Source organism: Narcine bancroftii, chromosome 5, assembly GCF_036971445.1.
Source record: "Narcine bancroftii isolate sNarBan1 chromosome 5, sNarBan1.hap1, whole genome shotgun sequence".
NCBI classification, from domain to species: domain Eukaryota; kingdom Metazoa; phylum Chordata; class Chondrichthyes; order Torpediniformes; family Narcinidae; genus Narcine; species Narcine bancroftii.
Genome location: NC_091473.1, coordinates 200496351 through 200523502, shown reverse-complemented (window position 1 = coordinate 200523502; position 27152 = coordinate 200496351). Strand labels below are relative to the sequence as shown.

Sequence of the window (27152 nt, the reverse complement as noted above, 5' to 3'; positions counted from 1 at the left end):
CTGCCGTGTCAGGAAATTACCATTGATAAATGCAATGCTGCCATGAATTTCAAGAGGAACAGAGTATAAGAGCAGAGATGTGATGTTGATCCTTAATAAGACACTGATGAGCCGTCACAGATTAAATATTTTTGAGAGTTGAAGGCTCCTTGCTTAAAGAAGCATATAATAATACCGTGAAGGGGTGAGAAGAAGTTCATTCGGATTATTCGTGAATGGAACGGTTATCATATAAGAACATTTTTACTGCTCTTGGACTGCGTTCGAATTTAAGAGAATGTATGTGGGTAGAATTGAAACATTTCCAATGTTGAAAGGAAGGGACATGGAAGATGTAGAAAAAAAGTTGTTTCCCATGGGCCGCGAGTCCACTCCAAAACAAACCTTCAGGAATGAAGGGCGTTCCGCTTAGAACAAAGATGTCTTTCAGTCAAACTCTGGTAGATCGGTGCCATTTATTGCCACAGGCGATTGACAGACCGAGTCATTGGTTCTCAACCTTTTTCTTTCCACTTAGATACCATTTTAATTATTCCCTCTGCCATAGGTGCTCTGTGATTAGTAAGGGATTGCTTAAAGTTTGAAAACCACTGTTTTAATTTTACCTAATTGAATTGTTATTTGCACGGTTTCATAACTCCAAGGGAATGGGCCAATAATCAAGCAAAATATTTCAGTAACAATTGAATCTGGAGCAGTGATTCTCAACCTTTCCTTCCCACACACATCCCACCTTAAGCAATCCTTTACTAATCACAGAGCACTGATGGCATAGGGATTACTTAAAGTGGTGTGTGAGAGGAAAGAAAAAGGGTGAAAACCACTGCACTAGAGATTCTCAATTGCCTAGGGCATCAAACGTTTTGAAGAGAAGGGCAGACAGAAGGACTGAGTGGGAAATTATATCAACTCATTGTTAAATGTCCAGTCTTTTAGGCTTCTAGTCTCATGGGTAGGAAATCTAAAGACTAAGGCATAGAGTAAAGGTGAGATTTAAAAAAATATAATTAAAATGAGGCCCTGAGTGTACCTTATCCACACAGAGCGTTGTATCCAGAAGAAGTGGAGGGATGAGGACCATATCAAGACTTAAAAGCCAATTGCATAGGTGAAGGGACAGAGAAATCCGACAGGCATATGGGCTGAATTCAGCAGCTGAACGGTATGGTCAGGATGGGCGTAAAGGACTGTTCCTGAAGCAGCTGAACACCGGGTGCCTGGGCATGAAACGCAAAAGGTTGCTCCCCCTGTGTAACGGGTGGTGAAGAAGACAAATGGTTGACGGGACCTTGATTGGGTCATTGAGGAAAAAGGATTGAATTCAAGAGCATTCTGAAACTGTACAGGGTACTGGGGAGAGGGCGACCAGTACGAAGTGCCTACTTGAGGAAAATGCCATCGGTGGTGGTGAAGAGGAGTTTCGCGAGGTGGGGTCACTTTGGACTGTACTCATTCGGGGATTTGAATGATGACAGAAAGATGTTGTAAAATATAACATTCTGAAAGGGAGAGATAAAATGGAAGCTGGAAGGTTATTTCAGCTACTTGGAGGGCATTGCATCAGGGGACATCTTTTCGGATTTAAGAGAATTGATGACCATTGAAGCTGCAGATGCTGTATAAATACACATATTTCGTCTAGGCTGGACATAATCGAGCACCGTTATGTGGAACGAGAAGGGACATAGAGCTTAAGTCCTCGGCCAGATCAGGTGCAACCTTATTTAACATGAACTTTGTGAACATTACAATTTCACTGGCTGTTTATTTTTTTAAAACTTTGCTTAGCTTTATTGAGGATGCTTCAACAATCAAATGCTACTGGCAGAGGCGGCTCCGCTCAACGTAAAAAGGAACGAAATCACAACGTGTTTTACATTTTCTGAAGTCGTGGAGTCTACGGCCTTGCAAGCAATCAGAAGCGCAGAAATTGTGGGTCTTTGGGTGATTTTCACACTTCAAGGTAACTGTGACATCGGTAGCAAAGTGAAAGAGCCCCGGCAAAAGGAGAGTGGTGGTCGCGAAGTTGAAACAGATTGGGCGTCTTCTCACTGGAGCATTCAGACAACCGAGACGAACGAGGGGGATGTGAACACAACTGAGGAGTTGGGTGTTGTCCGTGCAGTTTCACACGTCGAGAAATTCCTTCATGTGAATTGTGCAGACAATTGATCAGTTATCACACACCCTGAGAGTTTACAGGTCCAGATTCTGTTTTATATCCTCACCCATCAGCCAGAATTATCATCCTACTGAGGAATTTACAATTCCAAAGATACAGATTCACCAGCAGATTCAAACGGTGTTTGAAGCTTTAACAATACCTATGACCTTCTCCAAATCGATCTCCATCACTGGCTGCAACTGCTTCTCTGAGTCCCACATTTTCCCAAACCTTTCTCTTAACTCTTTATGCCCAAATTACACTCGAATTTTGACCCGATTATATCTCTTTCAGTCTCATTCCAGTTCCCCCACCCCCCTCTAAAATTATTCTCTCTCCTATTTCTACACTGGATCGTTTGAGCTGTCGCCTCTAAACCATCCTGGCTCTGATCTGAACGCAGGTCCAAGAGCTGAGTAGTGGATGGGCGTAGCGCGCTCACACACAGACACACACACAAGCAATTTTTCAGCGTCAGTTCTGCAGAGAAGCGAGGCAAGGCGCGCTGCCCACTATCGGACCTCATCTAATATTTTCGGGACAAGGTGTGAATATTGAGCGCGCAAGTGAAGCCGTTCTTATCCACGTCCACGGCTTCTGACGCTCCGTCCTTTTCTTGACCCTTTTCCTGGAGGTGCGGATTTGGAGCGGGCGGGAGGTTCTCCCCAGCCTACGCAGATGCACGTGCTGCAACGTGTAACTTGGTCTAAATTTGCTTCAAGGCTGCCGCCGACCTTTCCCTCCTTCAGTGTGACTAAAGTGCCTTTACACCCAATCGCCCTCAGATGAATACGTTGGCCACGGAGCTTATTTGCCTCCTTCCATGGCTCCAACGCGGTCACCTCAAACATTTCGGTAGGTGGAATGAGGACCTCTTCTTGGTCAGGGACTTCTGAATATTTTTCAATGGGGACCCCGAGCTTCGTGTCTATTTCGAAAATCGTGTTATCATCAGAATTTTTATTTGTGAAATCTTCCGCTTTTTGCTGAACCAGGGAACTGGAAGCAAACTGTCCAAACCTGATATGGTTCCCCTGTTTGGTCCCAAATTTCAAACTAACACCTCGGAAGGTGTGTAATCTGGCATTTTGTCTTAGTTTCTGGAGCGCGACGGAAAGGAGGTAGTGGAAACCCTTAAAATTGAACTTATCGTTATAGATTTGTACATTTCGTCCATAATCCCGCATGGCTTTGTTGAAGTCACCGTAAAGAGACGATTTCGCTGTGTATGCGTTAATTGCAGCGATATACTCAGCTTTCAAGCCCTTGGGGACCGTTAAATGTTCATTCTTTTTCCACACGTCCTTATATTTCCGCAATTCGCTTTCAATGGCCTTAATCGCCAGTTTGTCACTGCTGTCACTCTGGGTGAATATAAGCGCAGCAGAATTCTCGGCCATGTCCAATGGGATTTCTTGGGTGACGGCAAATAAATCTATAGAAAGGAAACAGGGAAGCAAAAAGTCAGGATATCAAAAGTAAATCCCAATGAACTTTCGACGTGACGGCTTTTAAAATGCTCTACAGCTGCGGAGTCCTCTGGAGATTCAGAGTATTTCTATCTGTTGCCCCAGTATCTGTTAAATACTTTCACTGTCCTCCGTGCAAATCATTATCTCGGCCTGCTGCTGCGCCATTCGAACCATCACTGGTATCTTTCCCTTATCAACTATATTGCTTTAAATCACATTGCAATTGTGACGCATCTATCACTCCATAATCCAACATGCTCCCCTTTATTTGTTCCAAATGATTGATTCTCCGCTGCAGTCTGGTGCTTTGAATTACACAGATGTACTGGCAGAAGATAATTCTCCTCATCTATTTTCTGAAGGTCGATCCGAGGCTATTACCTCTGACCATTTATTCTCCCATACTTAATACATTCTTCTCACGTACACTCCATCCAGCCCTTTCAGTAGTCCTTATGGTGCGATGAGATCACACCTGTGTAAATTCCAGCGATCACACCTCCAAAATCATTAAATTATCCTTTCATCACATTGCTCCGATCCTTCTCTAAAACCTGGACCGAATCCAGTTCCTGAACATCTCAGATAGGTGGCCGAAAACCCCACACTTAACTATTTGGAGTCTGGCCATACTTTACCTTTCATAAGATATACTACTCCTGACTGGGTCCAGATGTAAACTACAGTATGAAAGGTTAAATATCAGTATGAGCCATCTTGTGGTGGGGAAAAAAACCTAGTCCCGGAAAACGGCATCAAGGAATATATGCTCTTGTTGGTTGTCGCCTGAAACCGGGACACGGGATGAATGTGGAGGTAGTATTGGCTATTTTAAGGAGAATAAATGTGGACAAATCTCCAGGTCCTGGCAAGATATTCACTGGACCCCGAGGAAGGCTAGTGAACAAATAGTGGGGGCTCTGACATAAATATTTAAAATGTCACTGGCCACGTTGGTTGTGCATGTGGCTCATGTTGTTCCACTGTTTTAAAAAGGCTCCAAAAGTAAACCTGGTAGTTATATGCCTGTGAGTCTGACGTTGGTGGTGGGTAAATTAATGGAGAGTGTTCTTCGAGATGGTATATATAATTATTTGGAGAGACAGGGATTGATTAGGAGTAGTCAACATGGTTTTGTACATGGTTGATTATATAACCATATAACAATTACAGTATGAAAGCAGGACATATGGGCCCTTATAGTCCGCACCGATTTAAGTGAAACTCCACTAGTTCCACCTATCTGCTCCCTGTCCATAATCCTCCAATCCCCTCACATCCATGCACTCATCCAACCTTCTCTTAAATGACAAAATTGACACTGCTGTAACCACCACTTCCAGAAGGTCATTCCACTCAGCCACCACTCTCTGAGTGAAGAAGCTTCCCCTTATGTTACTTCTAAAGTTCTGCCCCTAACCCTTAACTTATGACCCATTGTACCAATCTCTCCAACCCTAATGAAGAAGAGCCTATTCACATCCACTCTGTCTATCCTCCTCATAATTTTAAATACCTCTATCAAATTCCCCTCAACGTTCTATACTCCAATAAATAAAGACCCAATCTACTCAAATTTTCTTTGTTTTCAAGACCATATTTAACAAATCGTACAGAGTTTTTTGATGAGGTTACTAAAAAGGTTGATGAGGGGAAGGCGGTGGATGTTGTCTATTTGGATTTTAGTAAGGTCTTTGACAAGGTTCCACAGAAGAGATTAGTTAGGAAGATTCAAGCATTAGGTATAAATGATGAAGTAGTGAAATAGATTCAACAAAGGTTGGATGGGAGATGCCAGAGAGTAGTGGTGGAAAATTGTTTGTCAAATTAGAGGCTGGTGAGAGTGGAGTGTCTCACGGATCGATACTGGGTCCATTGCTGTTTGTCATATACATTAATGATCTAGATGATAGGATGGTAAATTGGATTAGTACACATGCAGATGATATGAAGATTGGTGGTGTTGTGAAGAAATGTATCAAAGCTTGTAGTGGCCAGTTCGAAGAGTGGGCTGAAAGATGGCAGATGGAGTTTAATAATGATAAATGTGAGGTGCTATATTTTGGTAGGACTAATCGGCAAAGGACACACATGTTAAATGGGAGACAGTTGAGGAGTGCAGTAGAACAAAGGGATTTGGGAATTCTGGTACATAATTCCCTGAATGTAGATAGGGTGGTGCAGAAAGCTTTTGCTATGTTGGCTTTCATAAATCAGAGTATTGAATGCAGGAGTTGAGATGTTAGGATGAAGTTGTATAAAGTATTGCTGAGGCCAAATTTGGAATATTGTGTTCAGTTTTGGTCGCCAAATTATAGGAAGGATAAAAACAGAATTGAAAGAGGGCAGAGGAGGTTTACGAGAATATTGCCTGAGTTTCAGGATTTGAGTTACAGGGCAAGGCTGGGACTTTATTCTTTGGAGGCTAGACGATTGAGAGGTCATTCAATAGAGGTATTCAAAATTATAAGGGGGTTATAGAGTCAATGTGGAGAGGCTTTTTTTCCATTGGGACTGGAGGAGATTCAAACAAGAGGACATGGATTGAGATTGAAGGGGGAAAGTTTAGGGGAAACATGAGGGGGAATTTTTTCACTCAAATGGTGGTTAGAATGTGGAATGAGCTTCTGACCAAAGTGGTAGATGCGGGTTTGATTTCCATATTTAATGAAAAGTTGAATAGGTACATGGACAAGAGAGGTATGGTGCATTATGGATGGGGTGCAGGTCAATGGGACTAGATGTTCGACATGGACTAGAAGGGCAGACTGGCCTGTTTCTGTCCTGTAATTGTTATATGGTTATAAATGCACTTCTTGGTGTCCCAGAAAATAAGCACAGGAAGATCAAATGGTCCATACTCCAAATGTCGTCTAACTAAGGCTCGAAAAACCTCATCAATACATCGTTGCTGTTATATTCTCATACTTTCAAAATAAGGATATCAATAAGATATCGAGGGTGCAGAGAACATTTACTAAAATGTTGCCTGGATTGCAGGATCTTGAATACAAAGAAAGATTGAGTAGACTGGAAAGCAGAAGGTTGAAGGGGAATTTGATAGAGGTATTTAAAATTATGAGGGGTAAAGACAGAGTGGATGTGAATAGGCTCTTCCCCATTAGGGTAGGAGAGATTGGTACGACGGGTCATAAGTTAAGGGTTAGGGGGCAGAACTTTAGAAGTAACATAAGAGGAAGATTCTTCACTCAGAGAGTGGTGGCTGAGTGGAATGACCTTCCGGAAGAGGTGGTTGCATCAGGGTCAATTTTGTCATTTAAGTGAAGGTTGGATGCCCACCTCACTGACAAAAGGCAAAGGAGGAAAAACCCAACACCCAACCCCAACCAACCAATTTTCCCTTGCAACCGCTGCAATCGTGTCTGCCTGTCCCGCATCGGACTGGTCAGCCACAAACGAGCCTGCAGCTGACGTGGACTTTTTACCCCCTCCATAAATCTTCGTCCGCGAAGCCAAGCCAAAGAAAGAAGAAGAAGGATGGATGCATGGATGTGAGGGGATTGGAGGGTTATGGACAGGGAGAAGATAGGTGGAACTAGTGGAGTTTCACTTAAATCGGTGCGGACTAGAGGGGCCGAGATGGCCTGTTTCCGAACTGTAATTCTTTCATGGTTATAAGTGCGAAGCTCGTCATTTACTTTAACTACCGACTCAAACTGCAAGTTACCACTAGGAAATCCTGAAACAAGTATCCCAATTCCACGATTACTGAATTGATTCCATATTTAGAAAATATCCTCTTTTATTTTTATTTCTTCGAATTTTGCCCTCAAACTATTCTTCTCTCTGTTTCTTGGGACGTGGAACAATACGTACATTAAAAGTGCTATTGAATAAACAGATACGATTCTGGATTTATAAAAAAAAACACACTGGTAAATTGATTCCGTATATAACCGGAAAGTCTTGGATTTATAACAAATGACTGAAAGAAATAACATATTCGGGCGGCCCCACGACGGCTAAACATGATGACATTGAACGGCAATCCGTTTCTTCTATCAGCCCCGTCTCCACCACATTCTTTGGAGGCCAACTAAAGACCTACGGATACGTTGGAGCATTTCTGAATGGGGAATACTCACTGTGAAAGCAAAGATCGAGGACAAGAAAGGTGAGTGCGAGGCGCATATTTGCCGTCTCCAAAACGGCACTTCCCGTTCAGAGAAATGTTCCCACCGTCTGGATTCCCAACCGAGTATGAGCTGCAACAAAAGATTTTATTTTCGTTAAAACTTTGGTGAGAGCTGAGAGAGAGAGTGAGAGAGAGAGAGAGAGAGAGAGAGACACGAGGGAGTTGTGACATGGTGATCGCGAGTTATTGATTAGGGTGGAGGGAAAAGGAAGAAAGAGAGGGAGAAGGGAGATGGGAGGCATGAAAACGAAAGGGAAATAGGGGGCTGTGTCTGGAGGAAGCGGCGGAGAGGAGTGGTGAACACTGGAAATGAAGAGGTAGAGGGGAGGCGTGAGCGGGAGGGAAAGAACGATGTGGAGATATGGAGAGGAATAGGGTTGCAAATGGAGAGAGGAAGAGATGCAGAAACATAAATGGAGAGGGAACGAGAAAGGCGAGGAGAAAGAGAAACGGATAGGCAAAGACAAGCGAGGGAGAGTGTGAGATTGAAAACCACAGACAGCGTGAATAACAGTGGGGGAACGAACGTGTGGAGGAGAGAGAAAGGGTGATAGGGGACGAGAGAGAGAAGAGAGGGTTTGAACGTGTTGGAGAACAGCCCTAAGGAGCAAAAAAGCGCGGAGAGCCTGAAAGCAGGAGGATAGGGGAAAATGGACAGAAGGGGAGAAAGTGAAAAAAGTGACGGGAAGAACGATTGACGAGAGAAAGAAGGGGAAGAGAATCCGAGTGAATGGAGAGAGGAAAGTGATAATGAAAGAGAGTAAAATAGAAATAGTGTGGCGAGATGGAGATAGAGAGTGCAAGAAAGAGAGGGAGAGAGAAAGGGCACGGGAGAGGATGGATGTGAGAGACAGTTAGAGAGAAGGGGATAGGGAACAAATCGGGAATGCAAAGTAATCGAAAGAATAAGTGGAAAGGAATAAATTATTAAAGAAAGAAAGAAATAAGGGTGCGGGGGCGTTTAAGACAGAGACGGAGAGGAAGCAGATGAAAAGGTTAGAGTTAGAAAAGGAAGACATATCGGGCCAGATTGAGCGAGCGAGAGAGAGTGTAAAGTACGAGAGCGAGGGTCGTCAGTAAGAAGGAGATGGGACGATCGTTATATTGTGAGGGGTAAGAGGGAGAAAGTGTAAGCGATACCGTTGCGTAAAAAGGGTTAGAAACGGGTAATGAGAGAGAGGGTTTTAAGAAAAGGCAAGCGGGAAAAGGTGACGGAGAGAGTGTGGATGAGTCAGAGGGAGAGAAAGGGAGAGGGAGAGGCCGAAGACGTAGGAGAAACTATGAGAAAAGGGGAAAGGGACAGAGAGCGTGAGGAGAATGAGGAGCTGAAAAATGAGATCAAGTATTGAGAAAGCGGGATATAATCATAGAACGTGTGAGAATGTGGGGGAAGGGGAAGGAAAACCTCAGGCTTGTGGAGTCGAAAGATAAAAGATTGGGAAAGAGGGGGTGGATCGCGAAGATAATAAGCTTTGAAGAAAGAATGCGTGGATTGGAAAGCTGAAAGAGGCAGACGATGAGAGGAAGTTCAGAGGAGAAAAGGAGCAATAAAAGGCAGACGGAAAAAAAGCGGGGGGGGGGGTGGGGGGAAGGAGAGAGAGAGACGAATGCAATTCCCGTTGATGTTTGCAACATCCGCAGGAGAAATTAGGCCCCCTTCGCCCACCGAGCGAGAGCGAAAGGTAGAGAATGAGAGAGATTTAGGAGAAGCGGGATATAGAGTGAGAGGGTCACTGAAATCAGGAGATGAACACAGATCGGAGAGGGAGAGAAAGGGGGATATTGGAATCACCGGACAAAAGATGACTGAAAGTGGGAGAAGGATAGAGTATGGGAACAGGGAGCAGGATATATTGAGGGACGGAGAGGAAGAGGGAGAGTTTCAAATTGGGAATTGACAGATTTTCCGGGTAGGAGAGATAGAGGGGGCGATAGGAGGACATAGAGGGGGAGACAGTGCGAGATGGAGCAACGGGGTTGAAATGATGCAAGAGAGAATAAGGGAGTACAAGAGAGGGGAGAAGAAATGGAGAGCGGGCTCAGTAATGGAGAGCGGGGTGAGTGAGAGGGATAGTTGGAGATCAAGCTGAAAGAAAGTCTTTGAAATACATTCCATAGATAAGGAAACTCACAAGCTTGAAATGAGAGGCGGGTAATCAGCAACTGAGAATATTGTGGAGTGGGAAATAAATTCGGTCGATTGAAAGGAGATGAGGTTAGACCAATAAAATGTTCCACGAGCACCTACAAACGAGTAACAGAAAGACATAGGGTTGTGCTTCAAGGTTACCTGGTCCTCACCTAATCGATCAGAAAGGCCATGCCGCTCACAGGCTCACCGGACAGATATACTCACGCTGGCAGTCAATCCGGCGGCAAGCCTGTCGGTAATTGGTCAACAGCCTCAGCCCACCACTCGGGAGATTTCCCTGCAGGAGGAGAAATGGCAGGCGCTCTGCCAATGTACCTGCGGTCTTCGTCTCATCACTGTTCCTGGAATCGGGTCCGTTTAGGGAAATCAAATGGGAGAGAGAATATCTTATCAACCGCAGGAAGAAGCCTGATAACACCAACCAGAGTGAGCTGACAGAATATAATGCTTTTTCAAAGGGATGAAATTAAAATATTTAATCGAGGCATTTCCACTGATGAGGTGTTAATTGTTAACATGGGAGATGAACGATGACATTGAAAAGCTTATTTGAATAAAAAGAACGTTGGCGGATCTATGCACCTGGTGTGTCCGGGTGTTTTTTTTTAATGTCGCGGCTCGATATTGAAGGAACAAAGATTGCCCTCGTTGACGTGAGAGTTGACGTCGGGAGGTTTCTAATACGGGAACGATACCCATGCTGTCCCCAGTAATGGTGTTGACTGCTCTGTCATACAAATTGTTAATTCAGACGATAAACGGCAGTGAAACCTGTAGAGACCATTGTCGCACCCACCCTAACGGAGGCCTTTCATGAAAATCTATCTACATCCAATCTCCCTTCATCAGCTTTGACAGTTTTGAACACAACGGGCCAGATCACCTTCGATCCCGTGTGATTTACATTTTCAGATTAAGCAGCCATCTGGCATTTTGTCGAAGGTCCATATCTACATCTTCACCAACATGCTTGGTTGCTTCTTTAAAACAGTTTTATCAGGTTCCTGAGACACGAACATCATACCCTGGCTTCCCAACCACAAATAGACTCTGTTACTCGAACCCGCCGCAGCAGTTCTGCAAACACAGACATCCAGCTATTGTCTGGGTTTCCTTGCTGCTCTTTGTCAAAACATCGCTCGTTCGCTGCCCTCCAACCTTCCGACATTTCACCTGTGCCCAACATTAAATATCTCAACAAATACCTGCGCATTTTCTACTCTAGCCTGTCACTCAGTATGAGGATGCACTTCATCATGCCCTGAACCTGCCCACCTTAATGTGCTCTGGAATCCGATTCGGCAGATCTGGAATCCGAATCGGCAGATCGCCTCTCGTTTTCTTCAGTTTCTTGAATTGTTTTATACTGAATACGGATGAGAAGAATTCATTCAAAGCAACATCCCTCTTTTATCCATTCTATTTTGTTTCACTTTGCCAAATTCCCACCCTTCCTCCATTCGAGAAATGATTCGTTTGATTATAATTTCTTCAATCTGGCATAATTCTCCTCTTTATCTTTACTCGATCCGCAACATCCCTGTTCATCCAGTGTTCGATCAACATACTAGCCGTCCTTCACTTTAACAGTCGACGAACTCTTGCTGAAGAAGCCCGAACTATTTGAAACAGGCTGCGAGTGTTTGTGGTTGAAGCAGATGTAATACTCGCGTTAAAGATGTTTCTGGATAGAGACAGGGAATATGGTGCTCTGCATCATATACAACCGCTCAGTATTAGTTTCATTTTGGTGGCATGTTCGACGCAGAGGCCCGGGAACAGGGGTGTGTACATGTCCCGACCGGTTGCACATTGCAGGTGTGTAGGTTGAGAACGTTAATTTGTCATCCGAAAACTCAAAGGATGGGAAAGGAGAAGAGACACATGAAAACTTGTACGAGTCGGTTTGCAGAGAGGTGGCAGACAGCTGCACGAAACATAAAGGTGTAACAGGAGGGGATTTTAATTGACCACATATTCCGTGGATCCGCCACACTGTAAAATGGCTGGTTGGGGTGGAATTTGCCCTCTAAGTTCAGGAGGTTTCTTCAATAGGTATTTAGGTTTTTGTAACCTGGATAGTGAAATCATGCATTCCTATTCGAAAAGCAAATGAATCAGGTGAAAATGGTTATGGTTATGGAGTGTAACACTCCGAGACCATTGAATGTAATTATGGACTAGGATAGGTGTGACAACCTTGGTCAAATTCCAATTTTGCGGGGAGCTGATGACATTGAAAAATTGTTGTTTCTGGCAAGGGTTTACTTGGTAACTGATAGGCATACAAAGTTGATATATAGTGACATTTAAAAAAAAATTCCTGTCATAATTAAATGTGGAATTAACAGATAGAGGAGACGTTGGTTTTGGAAGGACATTGTTTTGGTTAAGATGATAATGAGGTGTGCAGTAAGTACATGCAAAAAAGGGCAAATTAGTTCTTGAGAATTTAAAATGCACGGACATTCGGATAGCCAACGAAGACACGGTGTTGCGTTGACTGAAAAATCCTTCGCCCTTCGATCAGTACATTCAGAGCAAAAAGTAGTTCTCTTGACTATCAGAGGCGTCAGATAAATATCGTATCCAAAATTAAGGAGAGGCATCCGAAATGTTGCTTTTCACGTGCATTTGCTCAAGTGACGGACACGATCTTTAGGAATAGGGCAAATAGGCAACGAGGAAATGACTAAAAGACGAAGGTCTGCAGTCACCGTGAATGAAGTAAAACATAATGCTGGAGAAAAACATCAGGTCACGGTAGCGATCGCTGACAAGAACCGAATGACGAGGCCGACAGTCGGCAGCTTCCTTCCAAAGTTCGCTGATTTATGACTTGGTTTCCCCCCCACCCATAGAACCGGGTATCTGCCCCCAAAACCCAAAGTCGGTACTTTATTTTGTTTAGGCCGCCCGCCTCTATGCCTGGGTGCTTGACCGACTTTCCCAAGTCCACGTGTGCTGTCTTCAATCGATCACTAGTGATCTTTACCCCCAATGTCCAGCACAAACGTAGACCCATTGGTTTTGGCGACTCTAAAGGGACCTTTGTATGGCCGCTGCAGCGGTGGCCGGTGCGTACTCCTCCTGACGGTCCTTTAAGTCTCTGGGAAGAGAGGTCAGTGCTCGCCCGTGTCGGCAGGTCGGGATGGGTGCCAGGTTACCCAGTCTCTCACGGAACTTGCTCAGGGGCGTTGAGCTGTCTGCCTCTTGTCCCCTCGGGACAAATAGAAACTCGCCGGGGTCTGCGAGTTCCGAACACCAATTCGGTTGAAGAAGTTTGCAGGTCTTCTTTGGGCGCTGTGCGGATCCCGAGTAGGACCCTGGGAAACTCATCCACCCAATTTGGGTCTTTCAGTCTGACCATAAGTTCCGATTTCAGGTGTCTATGGAGGCGCTCCACCAGGCTGTTTGTCTGTGGTGTGATGTAGCTGGGTCCCCGACTAGCTGGCTACACAGTGGCCCACAGGCTCCACGAGAACTGCGCCTCTCTGTCCTATGTGACATGGGTTGGGATGCCGATAGGTGCTACCTAAATTGCGACTAGTGCTCTGGCGCAGGATTCGGTGGTAGCGTCTGTGAGGGGAACTGCCTCTAGCCATCTGGTGAAATGGTCCACCATGGTGAGGAGGTACCGTGCACCCCTACAATATCAATATCAACGCGGATGTGATCTAATCTGCGGGTTGTGGGTTCGAACCGCTGCGATGGGGGGAGGGGTGCTTTGGTGCCTCTGGACCTTGGCTGTGTGCATGTTCTCGCCCAATCGTCGACCTTTTGACACACAAACCGACTGGATACCTTGCAGACTGTGGTTTGGATCACTGAGTCAAACACACGCTGTTTCTAGGCTCCAGGGATGATGGGGTAGGGATGGCTGGTGGCTGTCGCAATGGAGTCTGCTCACCTGGACCCAAGAGTACGCCCTGCAGTTGCAGTACTGCTCATCTCCTCATTGCGCCTCTGTTAGTTCTAAGTAGTTAATCCCCTGTGCCAATGTTTGGATGGTTGGCCTGGATAGAGTGTCTGCCACGATGCTGTCTTTACCAAAGACCTGCTGAATCGATGTTGTAAACTCCGATATTTACAAAAGGTGCCGCTGCTGCCGGGCTGACCAGGGGTCTGATACCTTGGTGAAAGCAAAAGTGGTTCTCAACCTTTTTCTTTCCACTCACATACCACTTTAAATAATCCCTATGCCATGAGTGCTCTGTTATTAGTAAGGGATTGCTTATGTGGTGGAAAGAAAACCACTGTTTTAATCATACCTAATTGACTCGTTAATTGCACGGGTTCATAACTCCAAAAGAAATGACCAATGACAATTTTTCTCAAGCAAAATATTTCAGTAACAATTGGGTCTAGAGCAGTGATTGTCAACCTTCCCACTCACATACCACTGTAAGCCATCCCTGAATAATCACAGAGCACCAATGGCACAGGGATCACTTAAAGTGGTATGTGAGTGGAAAGTAAAGGGTTGAGAACCACTGGGTTAGGGGCCTATGGTTGGTGAAGGCTGTAAATAGTCTGCCTTCCAGAAAGTATCTGAAGTGCCAGATCACCAGGTAGAATGCTAACATCTCTCTTTTCAAAGCACTGTATTTCAACTTGGGTGGTCTTAAATGTCTACTGAAGAAAACCAGTGTCCGTCCACAAGTTGTTCCGATTGCCGTGCTTTTTAAATTTTTTTTTTTATTTTTCACACTATAAACCATATTGATCAAGATACATACATTTTCCTTTTCAAATATATACAGTGACATTTTCTCCCCCCTTCCCTCCTCCCCTCCCTCACCTCCCCTCCCACTTATTTAAAGTTCAGAATCTAAGATACATTAAACCCGTTAAACAATGTTGTCACTCAATAAAAATAAAAAAGAAATTCCACTGAGTCAGTTCTTTTCATTATCTTCTCCTTCTGTCATTTTAGATGGTAGATGTCCACGGTAGGTTTTTTCTATTGTGTTTCATGTATGGCTCCCATATTTGTTCAAATATTGTAATGTTATTTCTTATATGTTATTTTTTCAAATGGAATACATTTATTCATTTCTATATACCATTGCTGTATTCTCAAATTATCTTCTAATTTCCAGGTTGACATAATACATTTTTTTTGCTACAGCTAGGGCTATCATAACAAATCTTTTTTGTGCTCCATCCAAATCAAGTCCAAATTATTTGTTTTTTATATTACTTAGGAGGAAGATCTCTGGGTTTTTTGGTATATTGCTTTTTGTGATTTTATTTAGTATCTGGTTTAGATCTTCCCAAAATTTTTTTCACTTTCTCACATATCCAGATTGCATGAACTGTTGTTCCCGTTTCCTTTTTACAGTGAAAACATCTGTTTGCTACTGTTGGGTCCCATTTATTTAACTTTTGAGGTGTAATGTATAACCTGTGTATCCAGTTATATTGTATCATACGTAACCTTGTGTTTATTGTATTTCTCATGGTTCCGGAGCATAGTTTCTCCCATGTTTCATTCTTTATCTTTATGCTTAGATCTTGTTCCCATTTTTGTTTGGTTTTACCATTTGTTTCCTCATTCTCCTTTTCTTGTAGTTTAATATACATGTTTGTTATAAATTTTTTGATTATCATTGTATCTGTAATCACATATTCAAAATTACTTCCTTCTGGTAACCTCAGACTGTTTCCCAATTTGTCCTTCAAGTAGGATTTCAGTTGGTAGTATGCCAACCTTGTATCGTCAGTTATATTATATTTATCCTTCAATTGTTCAAAGGATAATAGTTTATTTCCCGAAAAACAATTCTCTATTCTTTTGATCCTTTTTTCTCCCATTCTCTAAAGCAGGAGTGTCAAACTCAAATTCACGGAGGGCCAAAATTAAAAACTTGGACTAAGTCGAGGGCCGAACTAAATATTTATTGAAAATTTTCAACAACATCTACATGTTTTCTCTTCTTTCAACATATGTAATGTTAAACTTTAGGATATAACTTACAGGAGTAGGTAGCTCAAGTTCACCCTTTGCTTGACCTGAGGGAAACATATTTGGTCTCTGTGGAGATGTAGTCAGCATTCACAGGCTGTGTCCATTTTGGACATCAGGACTCAGCATTTCCTGCTCACTCCTCAGGCTCTAGGCCTCTATTCACCCTCGACCCACCATCCCTCTACCTGACCAGTCCTTTACCCAACCTCTACTCACCCCTCACTCCACTCGCTCTGCCTCTACCCACCCCATCCTATACACGCCCCTCTACTGCCTCTCCCCTCAACCTGTTCCTCCCTCTACCTGTCTCTCACCCTCTAATCACCCCTCCCTTACTCGCCCTGCCCTCTTCCCTATCCACCCCTCCTTCTACTCATCCCTCCCTCTAACTGCCCCTCGCACCACCATAACTTCCCCTGCCCATTACTCCTCACCTACACCCTCTGCCCACCCCTGCTTACCCACCCACTCAGGACCAGCGCGCTGCCGATCAGCCTTTGCGGACAGCCACCATCTCTCTCTTCACGTACAGGGCCGAACCAGCCGACCCTGGGGTTCACGCGGGTGCAAGCACTGAAGGCTGTGGCGACCGGGAGAAGTGCGCTTGCGCTGTGGAAGGACGTCCGGTGCCAGTCGTGCAGGGCTCACGCAGCCCGGGGGCCGTGCGCAGCCTGCCATGCCCATCACGCCGACAGGAAATCACAGGCGCTCGCCAATCCGCCGCACCGCTCGACAGGTGGGAGAAGTGACGGGTTGTGCGGGGATCCTTCCAACTGGCTAGCCGGCTGATGACATCGACAGACTTCTCATTACAATTTCTCATGTTACAATGGGGAAGGATGTGCAATGAACGGGGAGGATGGTGGGGGTGACATCACCAAAAAACAGCATCGGCTCTCGCTGCAGGGCGGTCCACCTCTAATACATTTTTGAAATGATCTTGCGGGCCAAATATAATAGAGTTTGACGTGTGCTCTAAAGGAAAGGTTATCTATTGTAAAAGAGATTAGCTGATTTTGCGTCAGTATTAGTTTTGGTAGTTGGTAATTTGTTTTATTCTTTTCTACATGAATCTTCTTCCAAATGTAGAGCAGATGATGCAATACTGGAGAATTTCTACGTAGTACCAATTTTTCATCCCATTTATATAATATATGTTCAGGTATCTTCTCCCCTATTTTATCTAGTTCTAATCTAGTCCAATCTGGCTTTTCCCTTGTTTGATAAAAATCTGATAGGTATCTTAATTGTGCGGCCCTATAATAATTTTAAAAGTTTGGCAGTTGTAAGCCTCCTTCTTCATACCATTTTGTTAATTTATCTAGTGCTATCCTCGTTTTCCCCCCTTTCCATAAAAATTTCCTTATTATTTTCTTTAAATCCTTAAAAAATTTCTCTGTTAATCATATTGGTAATGTCTGAAATAAATATTGTATCCTTGGGAAAATGTTCATTTTAATACAGTTTATCCTTCCTATCAGTGTTAGTGGTAAATCTTTCCAATGCTCTAAGTCGTCTTGTAATTTTTTCATTAGTGGATAATAATTAAATTTATATAGATGGCCGAGGTTTTTATTTATTTGTATACCTAGATATCGCATTGCTTGCGTTTGCCATCTGAATGGTGATTCTTTCTTAAATTTTGAGAAATCCGCATTATTCATTGGCATTGCTTCACTTTTATTTGCGTTAATCTTGTACCCTGACACTTCTCCACATTCCTTCAATTTCCTATGTAATTCTTTTATTGATATTTCTGATTCCACTAAGTATATTATAATGTCATCTGCAAATAGACTGATTTTATATTCCTTGTCTTTTATTTTTATCCCTTTTATTTTATTTTCTGTTCTTATCCGTTCTGCCAGTGGTTCTATGGCTAATGTTAACAATAAAGGAGATAGTGGGCATCCCTGCCTTGTTGATCTGCTTAAGTTAAATTGTTTTGATATATATCCGTTCACTGTCACTTTCGCCAATGGCCCCTTATATAATGCTTTAATCCAATTAATATATTTCTCTGGTAAGCTGAATTTTTGTAGTACTTTGAATAAATAATTCCATTCCACTCTGTCAAAGGCCTTCTCTGCATCTAAAGCAACCGCTACTGTTGGAGTTTTATTTCCTTCTACTGCATGAATTAAGTTAATAAATTTACAGATATTGTCTGTTCGTCTTTTTTTAATAAATCCAGTTTGGTCTAGATTTACTATTTTTGGTACATAGTCGGCTAATCTGTTTGCTAATAGTTTAGCTATTATCTTGTAATCTGTGTTAAGTAAAGATATTGGTCGATATGATGCTGGTATAAGTGGATCTTTCCCTGTCTTTGGTATTACTGTAATTATTGCTGTTTGGCATGAATCTGGTAAGCTTTGTGTTTTATCAATCTGGTTGATTACTTCCAGAAGGGGAGGAATTAATAAGTCTTTAAATGTTTTACAGAATTCTATTGGGAATCCATCCTCTCCTGGTGTTTTATTGTTCGGTAGTTTTTTTTATTATCTCCTGTATTTCTTCTATTTCAAATGGTTTTGTTAATTTATTTTGTAATTTCAGTAGTTCAATTTTAGTTTAAAATTCATCTATTTTATCTTCTTTTCAGTTTGATATAGTTGTTCGTAGAATTCTCTGAAGTTTTCATTAATCTCCGTTGGATTATATGTGATTTGCTTGTCTTTTTTCCTTAATGCCAATACCATTCTCTTAGCTTGTACTGTCTTAAACTGCCACGCTAGAATTTTGTGCGTTTTTTCTCCTAGTTCACAATATTTCTGATTTGTCTTCATTATGTTCTTTTCCACTTTATATGTTTGTAGTGTTTCATATTTTATTTTTTTTTATCTGCCAATTCTCTTTTAGTTGTGTCATCCTTCATTGCTAATTCTTTTTCTATATTTGCTATTTCTCTTTCCAACTGTTCTTTTTCCTGGTTGTAGTCCTTCTTCATCTTGGTCACATAACTTATTATTTGCCCTCTGATGAACGCTTTCATTGCATCCCATAGTATAAACTTATCTTTCACTGATTCCGTATTTATTTCAAAGTACATTTTAATTTGTCGTTCAATTAATTCTCTAAAATCCTGCCTTTTAAGTAGCATGGAGTTTAATCTCCATCTATACATTCTTGGTGGGATGTCCTCTAATTCTATTGTCAATAACAGGGGTGAATGGTCTGATAATAGTCTAGCTTTATATTCCATTTTCCTAACTCTCTCTTGCATGTGAGCTGATGACAGGAATAGGTCTATTTTTGAGTATGTTTTATGTCTGCCCGAATAATATGAATATTCCTTTTCCTTTGGATGTCGTTTCCTCCATATATCCAAAAGTTGCATTTCTTGCATCGATTTAATTATAAATTTGGTTACTTTGTTCTTTCTATTAATTTTTTTCCAGTTTTATCCATATTTGAATCCAAATTAAGATTGAAATCCCCTCCTATTAGTATGTTCCCTTGCGTATCTGCTATCTTCAAAAAGATATCTTGCATAAATTTTTGATCTTCTTCATTAGGTGAATATACATTGAGTAAATTCCAAAACTCCAAATATATCTGACATTTTATCATTACATATCTCCCTGCTGGATCTATTATTTCCTCTTCTATTTTGATTGGTACATTTTTACTGATTAATATAGCTACTCCTCTAGCTTTTGAATTATATGATGCTGCTGTTACATGTCCTATCCAATCTCTCTTTAATTTCTTGTGTTCCACTCAGGTTAAGTGTGTCTCTTGTATGAATGCTATATCAATTTTTTCTTTTTTCAATAAATTTAATAGTTTCTTCCTTTTGATTTAGTTATGTATTCCATTAATATTTAAAGTCATATAATTCAACATAGCCATCTTATACTTTGTTTATCTTTCCTTTCCGTTTCCTCATCATCACCTTTCCTTCTTATTCATTTCTGGTTTTTTTTAAGCACATTATAAGACAACATTTCTAAAACATAAAATATTTCCATTACTCTCCTATCTAAAAATCCTTTAACCCCATTATCCTCTCCCCTTCCTGAGTTGCCCTTTGTCCCTTGTCGGGCATCCACATCTCCCCTCTCTATTTGGATTTGCGAAATCACTCGCAAACGTCAACTGATTTCGCAGTGACCGTAATTCTTCCCCACCCAGCCCCCCCAGAAAAGATTTTAATCTTCATATATAACAAAGGTCACTCTCTTAATTCCCTCCTTACTTCCTCTCTTCCCTTACTTTCCCTCATTAATTCTTATCTATACTCTATATATTTTCTTTTAAACATACATATACACATGAACACACATATATACGTACACACATATGTATATATATATATATACCCATATACACACATACATATAGTTTGTGGTCATTTTTACTCTCGTTACATGTCTTCATCTCTCTGCCTGTTTTGTAGTTGCTCTGCAAATTTTCGTGCTTCCTCCAGATCCGAGAATAGCCTGTTTTGCTGCCCTGGAATAAGTATTTTAAGTATCGCTGGGTACTTTAACATAAATTTATATCCTTTTTTCCATAGGATCGTTTTTGCTGTATTAAACTCCTTTCTCTTCTTCAGGAGGTCAAAACTTATGTCTGGATAGAAAAACAATTTTTGTCCTTTGTATTCCAGTGGCTTTTGTCTTCCCTTATTTTCTTCATTGCTTTCTCCAATATATATTCTCTTGTTGTATATCTTAGGAATTTTACTAAAATGGATCTTGGTTTTTGTTGTGGTTGTGTTTAGGGGCTAATGTTCTATGTGCCCTTTCTATTTCCATTTCTTCCTATAATTCTGGTCTTCCTAGGACCCTGGGGATCCAATCTTTTATAAATTCTCTCATATTCTTGCCTTCTTCATCTTCCTTAAGGCCCACTATCTTTATATTATTTCTTCTATTATAATTTTATCTATCTTCTGAGCTAACAGCTCTTGTGTCTCTAACTTTTTTATTAGATTCTTCTAATTTCTTTTTAAAGTCATCTACTTCCATTTCTATGGCTGTTTCTCGTTCTTCCACCTTGTCCACTCTTTTTCTTATATCTGACATGACCATCTCATTTTTTCTTCTGTACTTTTTATTCTTCTTTTTATTTCACCAAATTCTTGTGATTGCCATTCTTTTATTGATTCCATATATTCTTTAAAAATTATTTGCCCTCTGTACTTGCCCTTCCCTTCTTCTTCCATTTCTCTGTGTTCTTCCTCTTCTTCTTCCTCTGGGTTGGTCATCTGTTGTTTCTTTGATTTCCTTTTACTCTCTTCTTTCTTGTTCTCGTTGTTTTCTATGTTCTCCTCTTGCTGCTGTGTTGTGGCTGTCAATTTCAGCTGTGGAGATCGACTCCTCAGCTGGTCCCCCCTCCCGTCAGTGTTTTTTTTGTCTTGCGCGGTTGCGCACTTTTGCTTGGCTCTGCGAGTCATTTTTGTAGTCCCGAGCTCAGGACTTCGACTGACCTGAGGGAGCGGTCTTCTCTCTCCACAGCGGGCCTCCTCGGACAGGTAAGGCCTTCACCTTCTTCTTCCGATGTCTTTTCTTCTTCTCTTCTTCCAATTGCTTTCGACTTTTCTTTCTTCGCTGCCATTTTCTTCCCACCTTTACTTTCACTTTATTTTAATTTTTGTGTTTGTGCCTTTGTGTTTTCTGTGTTTTTTTTAAACTTTTCCGGAGAGGGTGGAGTTCCCCGACCGGCCACTACTCCATCACATGACTCCTCTCTGATTGCCGTGCTTGAGGGCCTTTGCAACATCGATCCTAAAGTGTACTAGAAAAGCAGCGTTTGCTTTGTTTGGACAAAAGCTGCTTCAGCCTTCGGGTTCCAAGTGATGTCTTTCTTTTTACCTGACATCAGGGTGAACTGTTGGCTGCTGATGGGAGGAAGCGATGGGAGAAGTTCACCATGCCCACAAATTCCTGCAGCCCTTTCACTGTGGGAGGCCTGCTGAATTGTCGAATGGCATGTACCTTGTTTAGCAGAGGAGTCGCGGGGTCCTTTGAAATCCTGTGTCCCAAGAAATGGATGGTCTCCTGCCCGAACTGGCATTTGGCTGGGTTAATGGTCAGTCCAAACTTGCTCAGTGGGATGGATGTACAGCTGGTGGTCCGTGCGGTTCCTGCTGGCAATCAGGATGACCTCCAGGTAAATGAATAGGAAATCCAAATCCCGGCATCCATAAGGTGCTGAAAAGTCTGTGTAACATTTTTTTATATAGCTTGAACGGCATTTGTAAAAACTAGAACAGGCCAAGAGAGGTGATCAAAACAGTTTTCTGGATGCATTCTGGCTGCACAGGGATTTGATGGTAGCCACGTACCAGGTCGACCTTTGAGAAGTCTTGGATGTATGGTAGGGGGTAGCAGTTCAGCGTGGTGACATTGTTCAGCCATCTATAGTCCCAACAAAGCACCCAGCACCATGTATATCGGTGAGGCCCAGAGGCTGTCGGACCTGCAGACGATCCCAAGCTCTTCCATGTGCCTGAACTTCTCTTTGGCCAGATGGAGCTTGCCCGGGGGGGGGGGGGGTAGTCGTCTAGCCCTTGCGTGCAGTGGTGGCCCTTGGGTGGTGATGAGGTGCTGCACTCCATGCTTCAGCATGGTCGAGGTGAACTGCGGTTTGAGCACTGATGGGAATTCATCCACGACTCTGCTGTACTCATCGCTTGACGATGCGACTGAGTCCAGGTGTGGTGCAGTTAGTCTGGCTTCCCTGAGAGGGAATATTTGGAAGATTTCGGCGTGGACCAGCCTCTGACCCTTCAAATTGACCAGAAAACTGTGAACCCTTAGGAAATCTGCCCCCAGGAATGGTTTGTCCACCACAGCCAACGTGAAGTCCCATTTAAGCGTGTTGGAGCCGAGTTGTAGTTGAACCTTCCATTTGCCGTAGGTCCGTATGGAACTGTTTTTTGTGGTTCTCAAGGTGCGTCCACACTGTCTGGTCCTTGTCTCTAGTGTGGTGGGTGGGATGACGCTGATTTCTACCCTCGTGTCCACGAGGAAGTGGTGTCTGGACCTTTTGTCCCACACGCACTGCAGGCTGTCTGGGTGGGCAGCCACCTAAGCCATCAGCGGCAGCTAGCCTGGCGTTCCCCTTCAACGTGCAGGGTGGTCGACACTGGCAGACGTCTGTTTCCCAGCTCTGGTGATAGGAACACCATCAGCTTCTGTGTCTTCCGTCGTGGTTGCTGGCGCTCCTGTGTCTCATTGGGCTTGGCTGGCTGTGGGGACTTGTTCTGGACAGCTAGCTGACGGTAGCTTCATTCTCCCTCCTGGTTTTCCAGATGAGGTCTGCTCTGACTGCTACCTTCTGGGGGTCACTGAAGTCTGCGTCTGCCAGCATTAGCTGGATGTAGTCGGGCAGTTGTTCAAGAAATGCCTGTTCGAACATAAGGCAGGGCTCATGTCAGCATGTCAGCCAGCATTTCGTCCTTTGGAGTTGATGGAATTGTGTCTGCCAGACAATCTAGGTACATCAGTACATCAATCACCCGACCTGAATGGACCACCTAAGGGGCTGACTCCACCTGGACGTCTGTCAATCAGCCGACCTGAATATAAACCTGAGCCGGCCCCTCCTGAGCCAATCACACGGGAGCCACCAAGGCATGAACTGGTGTTCAGACTTTTACTGGAATAAAGCCTGTTGTACAGTCTTTTTCGCGTTTTATGCTTGCTTGCTGCTACCTTAGCGCACCACAATTTATTCCAGTAAAAATTTAAAGAGAGATCATCGAGAAGTTTCTGACAATCGGGACCCTGGAGATCGATCCCCCAACACCCAGATGCCCAGGCACTCTTCGAGATCTGGAAGCACTCGACTGAGGAGATCAACACCAACCAGAAACGGCTCATGAGCTTTCCAGGCCATCAAGGACTGCGCGGACTACGAACCTGCGATGGCCGTCCTGGAGAGCATATACAAGCCCCCGAAAAATGTGGTCTATGCTCAGTACCTGCTCAGCATCAGGGTCCAGCAGCCAGGTAAGATGGAAGATTCCTATCTGGGATCCTGTGTGAGCTAGCCCGTCCGTGCTGGACCGAGACCAGGGTTACCAAAGGGGAAGTGGAGTGACTGCACCGGGATGCCTGTGTGTGAGGGCTGCGCTCGAGGACTATGCTCGAGGAGCGTCCGACAGAAGCTGCCGGAGGAAAACATTGGCTCACTCGCCAGGACAATGGAGGTGGACCGCTCCCTGGAGACTGCAGCTCATCATGCAGAGGTCTTTGATGCTCGATTCGCCCAACCCCCAGGCTGGCAAATGCAAAGACAGTCATCGTGGATAGGCCCTATGTGGAGGAGATGATCGCAGCCGTCGGCACAGCTCGCCCCTGTAAGTACTGCAGGTCCCAAGGTGGGTTAGACAGGTGATCCCACAAAGGGTGCCCAGTGAGGAACTCCCGTTGCTCCTGATGCGGGAAGAAAGGCCACTTCACTAAGGTGTGCCTTTCCAGGCCCGTCAGGAGCGCTGCGGCCCTTCGCGACCAGCTGGGAGCCCTCCTGAATACTGCCATATACGAGGACCAGGTGACACCATTACTCGCTCTGCCATTTCTGTCCTCATCACCGACGTCACTTACATCCCAGTCACCAACCTGCACCATTATAGTGTGCTCATCCCGGGCACCACCATCTTTCTTTGGATGACTTCTGCCCACACAGAAGGTGCCACTTCTGCCCACACCACTGCCAGTCAGGTCGCATGCTGCCACCTTGGGCCAGCTGGCCCCAAACTGCAACAACGTGCACTCCACTTTGATGGGATTATGTGGTCAACATGGGTGCAAACTGATCGCCCACCCAACGCACGCCACTCTCCAGAAGGAAGCCGCTGTCCACTACTCGCCAAATCCATCAGGGAGCAGCGACTCAGACACCAAGATGGTCCTAGTGTCCACCACCTGAGAAAGGGACATTCCCCATGGACTCGGCACTCAATGATGGATATCGTTGTCAATGGAAAGGTAATAAAATCCCTATTCAATAGCAGTAGCACTGAGAGCTTTGTGCACCCGAATATGGCCCAGACACTAAAACTCAAAATCTATCCCACAAACTTTTCCATCGCCTTCACTCCCAGGACTGCTCCATCACGGCCCTCAGGGCTGCTCAGTGGAATTGACAGTGGAGGGGGAATACATACCAAGGCTTCAGGCTCCTGCTCATGCTCCAGCTCGGTGTCCCAGTCATCTTAGGGCTGGACTTCTAGTGCCACCTCCAAAGGCTCACCTTTGCCTTCAGCAGGACCCTCCCCCTGCTCACACTCCACAACACACAGCCCAGCAAATGCCCCCAATCCACCTGCAGCCTCTCCATGGTACAGATAACCCCTCCTGCCCTCTTCATCAACCTTACATCAGACTGCAAGCCCATAGCTGCCAAGACCAGGTGCCATTGTGCAGCTGACAGTGCCTTCATTAAGGCAGAAGTGAGGAAGGTATCATAGAGCCCAGCACCAGTCCCTGAAGAGCCCAAGTCCTAGTGGTAAAAGGGGGTAGAAAACTGAGGATGGTCATCGATTATAGCCAGACCATAAACTGGTACATCCAACTGGATGCCTACCCCCTACCCCGAATAGGTGACGTGGTCAACGAAATAGCCCACCATAAGGACTTCTCGACAATTGACCTAAAGTTGGCCTACCACCAGCTCCCTCTCCATACCTGGGATAAACCATATACCACCTTCAAGGAAAATGGGTGCCTCTACCAGTTCCGCTGGGTCCCGTTTGAGGTCACTTTGTCTTCCAGCAGGAGATGGACCACATGGTAGACCAGCACCACCTTCCCATACTTGGACAATGTCACCATTAGCAGCCACGACCAGCAGGACCATGATGACAAATGGAGAGATTTCTATGGATTGCTAAGGAGCCGAATCTCAAATACAACAAAGAGAAGTGTGTGTTCAGCACCACCCACCTCGCCATCCTGGGGTACATCGTTGAACCAGAATGCATGTGTCCAGTAATGGAACTGCCCCTCCTATTATTTCCAGTGGGTCCCCCATTTTTTGGACAAGGTCCACCCACTAGCCCAAGCCACCACCATTCTCCCCCTCCCCTCGAGGCGCAAGAAGGTTTTGCTCACATCAGGCAGGACATCGCCGATGCCATGAACAAGGACACCCCATTTCAGGTGGAGTGCGATGCCTCTGATGTCGCCCTCGTGGCCACCCACAACCAAGGGGTCCAACCTGTGGCCTTCTCCTCCAGGACTTTCCACAGTTCCGAGCTCGGGCACTCTGGCATTGAAAAGGAGATCTAGATGATTGTGGAAGCAGTCCGCTACTGGTGCTAGTACCTGGCAGACAGGACGTTCATCCTCCTCACCGAGCAATACACAGTGGCTTTCATGTTCAGCACCACCATAAGGTCAAGATCAAGAATGATAAGATCTTGTGCTGGAGATTCAAGCTGGCCACGTTCAACTATGACATCCAGTATAGACCGGGAAAGTTCACCGACTCCCCTGATGCCCTGTCCCGGACCTGCGCCATTCTGCAGTCTGACCAACTGCAGGCACTGCACGATATCCTTTGTTACCCAGGCGTCACATGCCTGTACCATTTGATCAATCCCAGAACCTCCCCTTCACCATCCAAGATGTCAGGACCATGACCAAGTCATGCAGGGTCTGTGCGGAATGCAAACCACGCTTCTTCCTTTTTTTTAAACTTTATTTATGTCGTTCAAAAAACAATTAGTACATAACATATACAACAATTAACCCTAAACATGAACATTATTTTTTATATATAGAGAAAATAAAGAAAAGAAAAGAACCACCCCCACCCCCCTTCAGCCAACTCTCCTAAGGAGAGCCATAAAGAAAGGAAAAAAAATATTTAAAAAAATTAAGTATACATATTAAGATGTAATCAATTTAAATTGAAATGTAAATATTCTGAATATAAGAATCACTTATTAATAAAAAAACTATAATTATCACGTGAAACGTATGTAATTTTTTCCATTATTAAACAATATTTCATCTCATTATGCCATCTATTAATATCAATCATATTTGTATCTTTCCACGAACGAGCAATACATTTTTTCACTTTTCTTTGGCTTGGCTTCGCGGACGAAGATTTATGGAGGGGGTAAATGTCCACGTCAGCTGCAGGCTCGTTTGTGGCTGACAAGTCCGATGCGGGACAGGCAGACACGGTTGCAGCGGTTGCAGGGGAAAATTGGTTGGTTGGGGTTGGGTGTTGGGTTTTTCCTCCTTTGCCTTTTGTCAGTGAGGTGGGCT

At 43.9% G+C, this 27152-nt stretch overlaps 1 protein-coding gene across 1 annotated transcript; it reads right to left on the bottom strand.

Moving 5' to 3' along the window:
- Window positions 1-1842: 1842 nt before the first annotated feature.
- On the bottom strand, window positions 1843-3773 carry LOC138764564 (NAD(P)(+)--arginine ADP-ribosyltransferase 2-like). The gene has a single exon (XM_069940653.1). The coding sequence runs from the start codon at window positions 3562-3564 to the stop codon at window positions 2743-2745; it is 822 nt and encodes a 273-aa protein (XP_069796754.1). The 5' UTR covers window positions 3565-3773; the 3' UTR covers window positions 1843-2742.
- Window positions 3774-27152: the final 23379 nt, after the last annotated feature.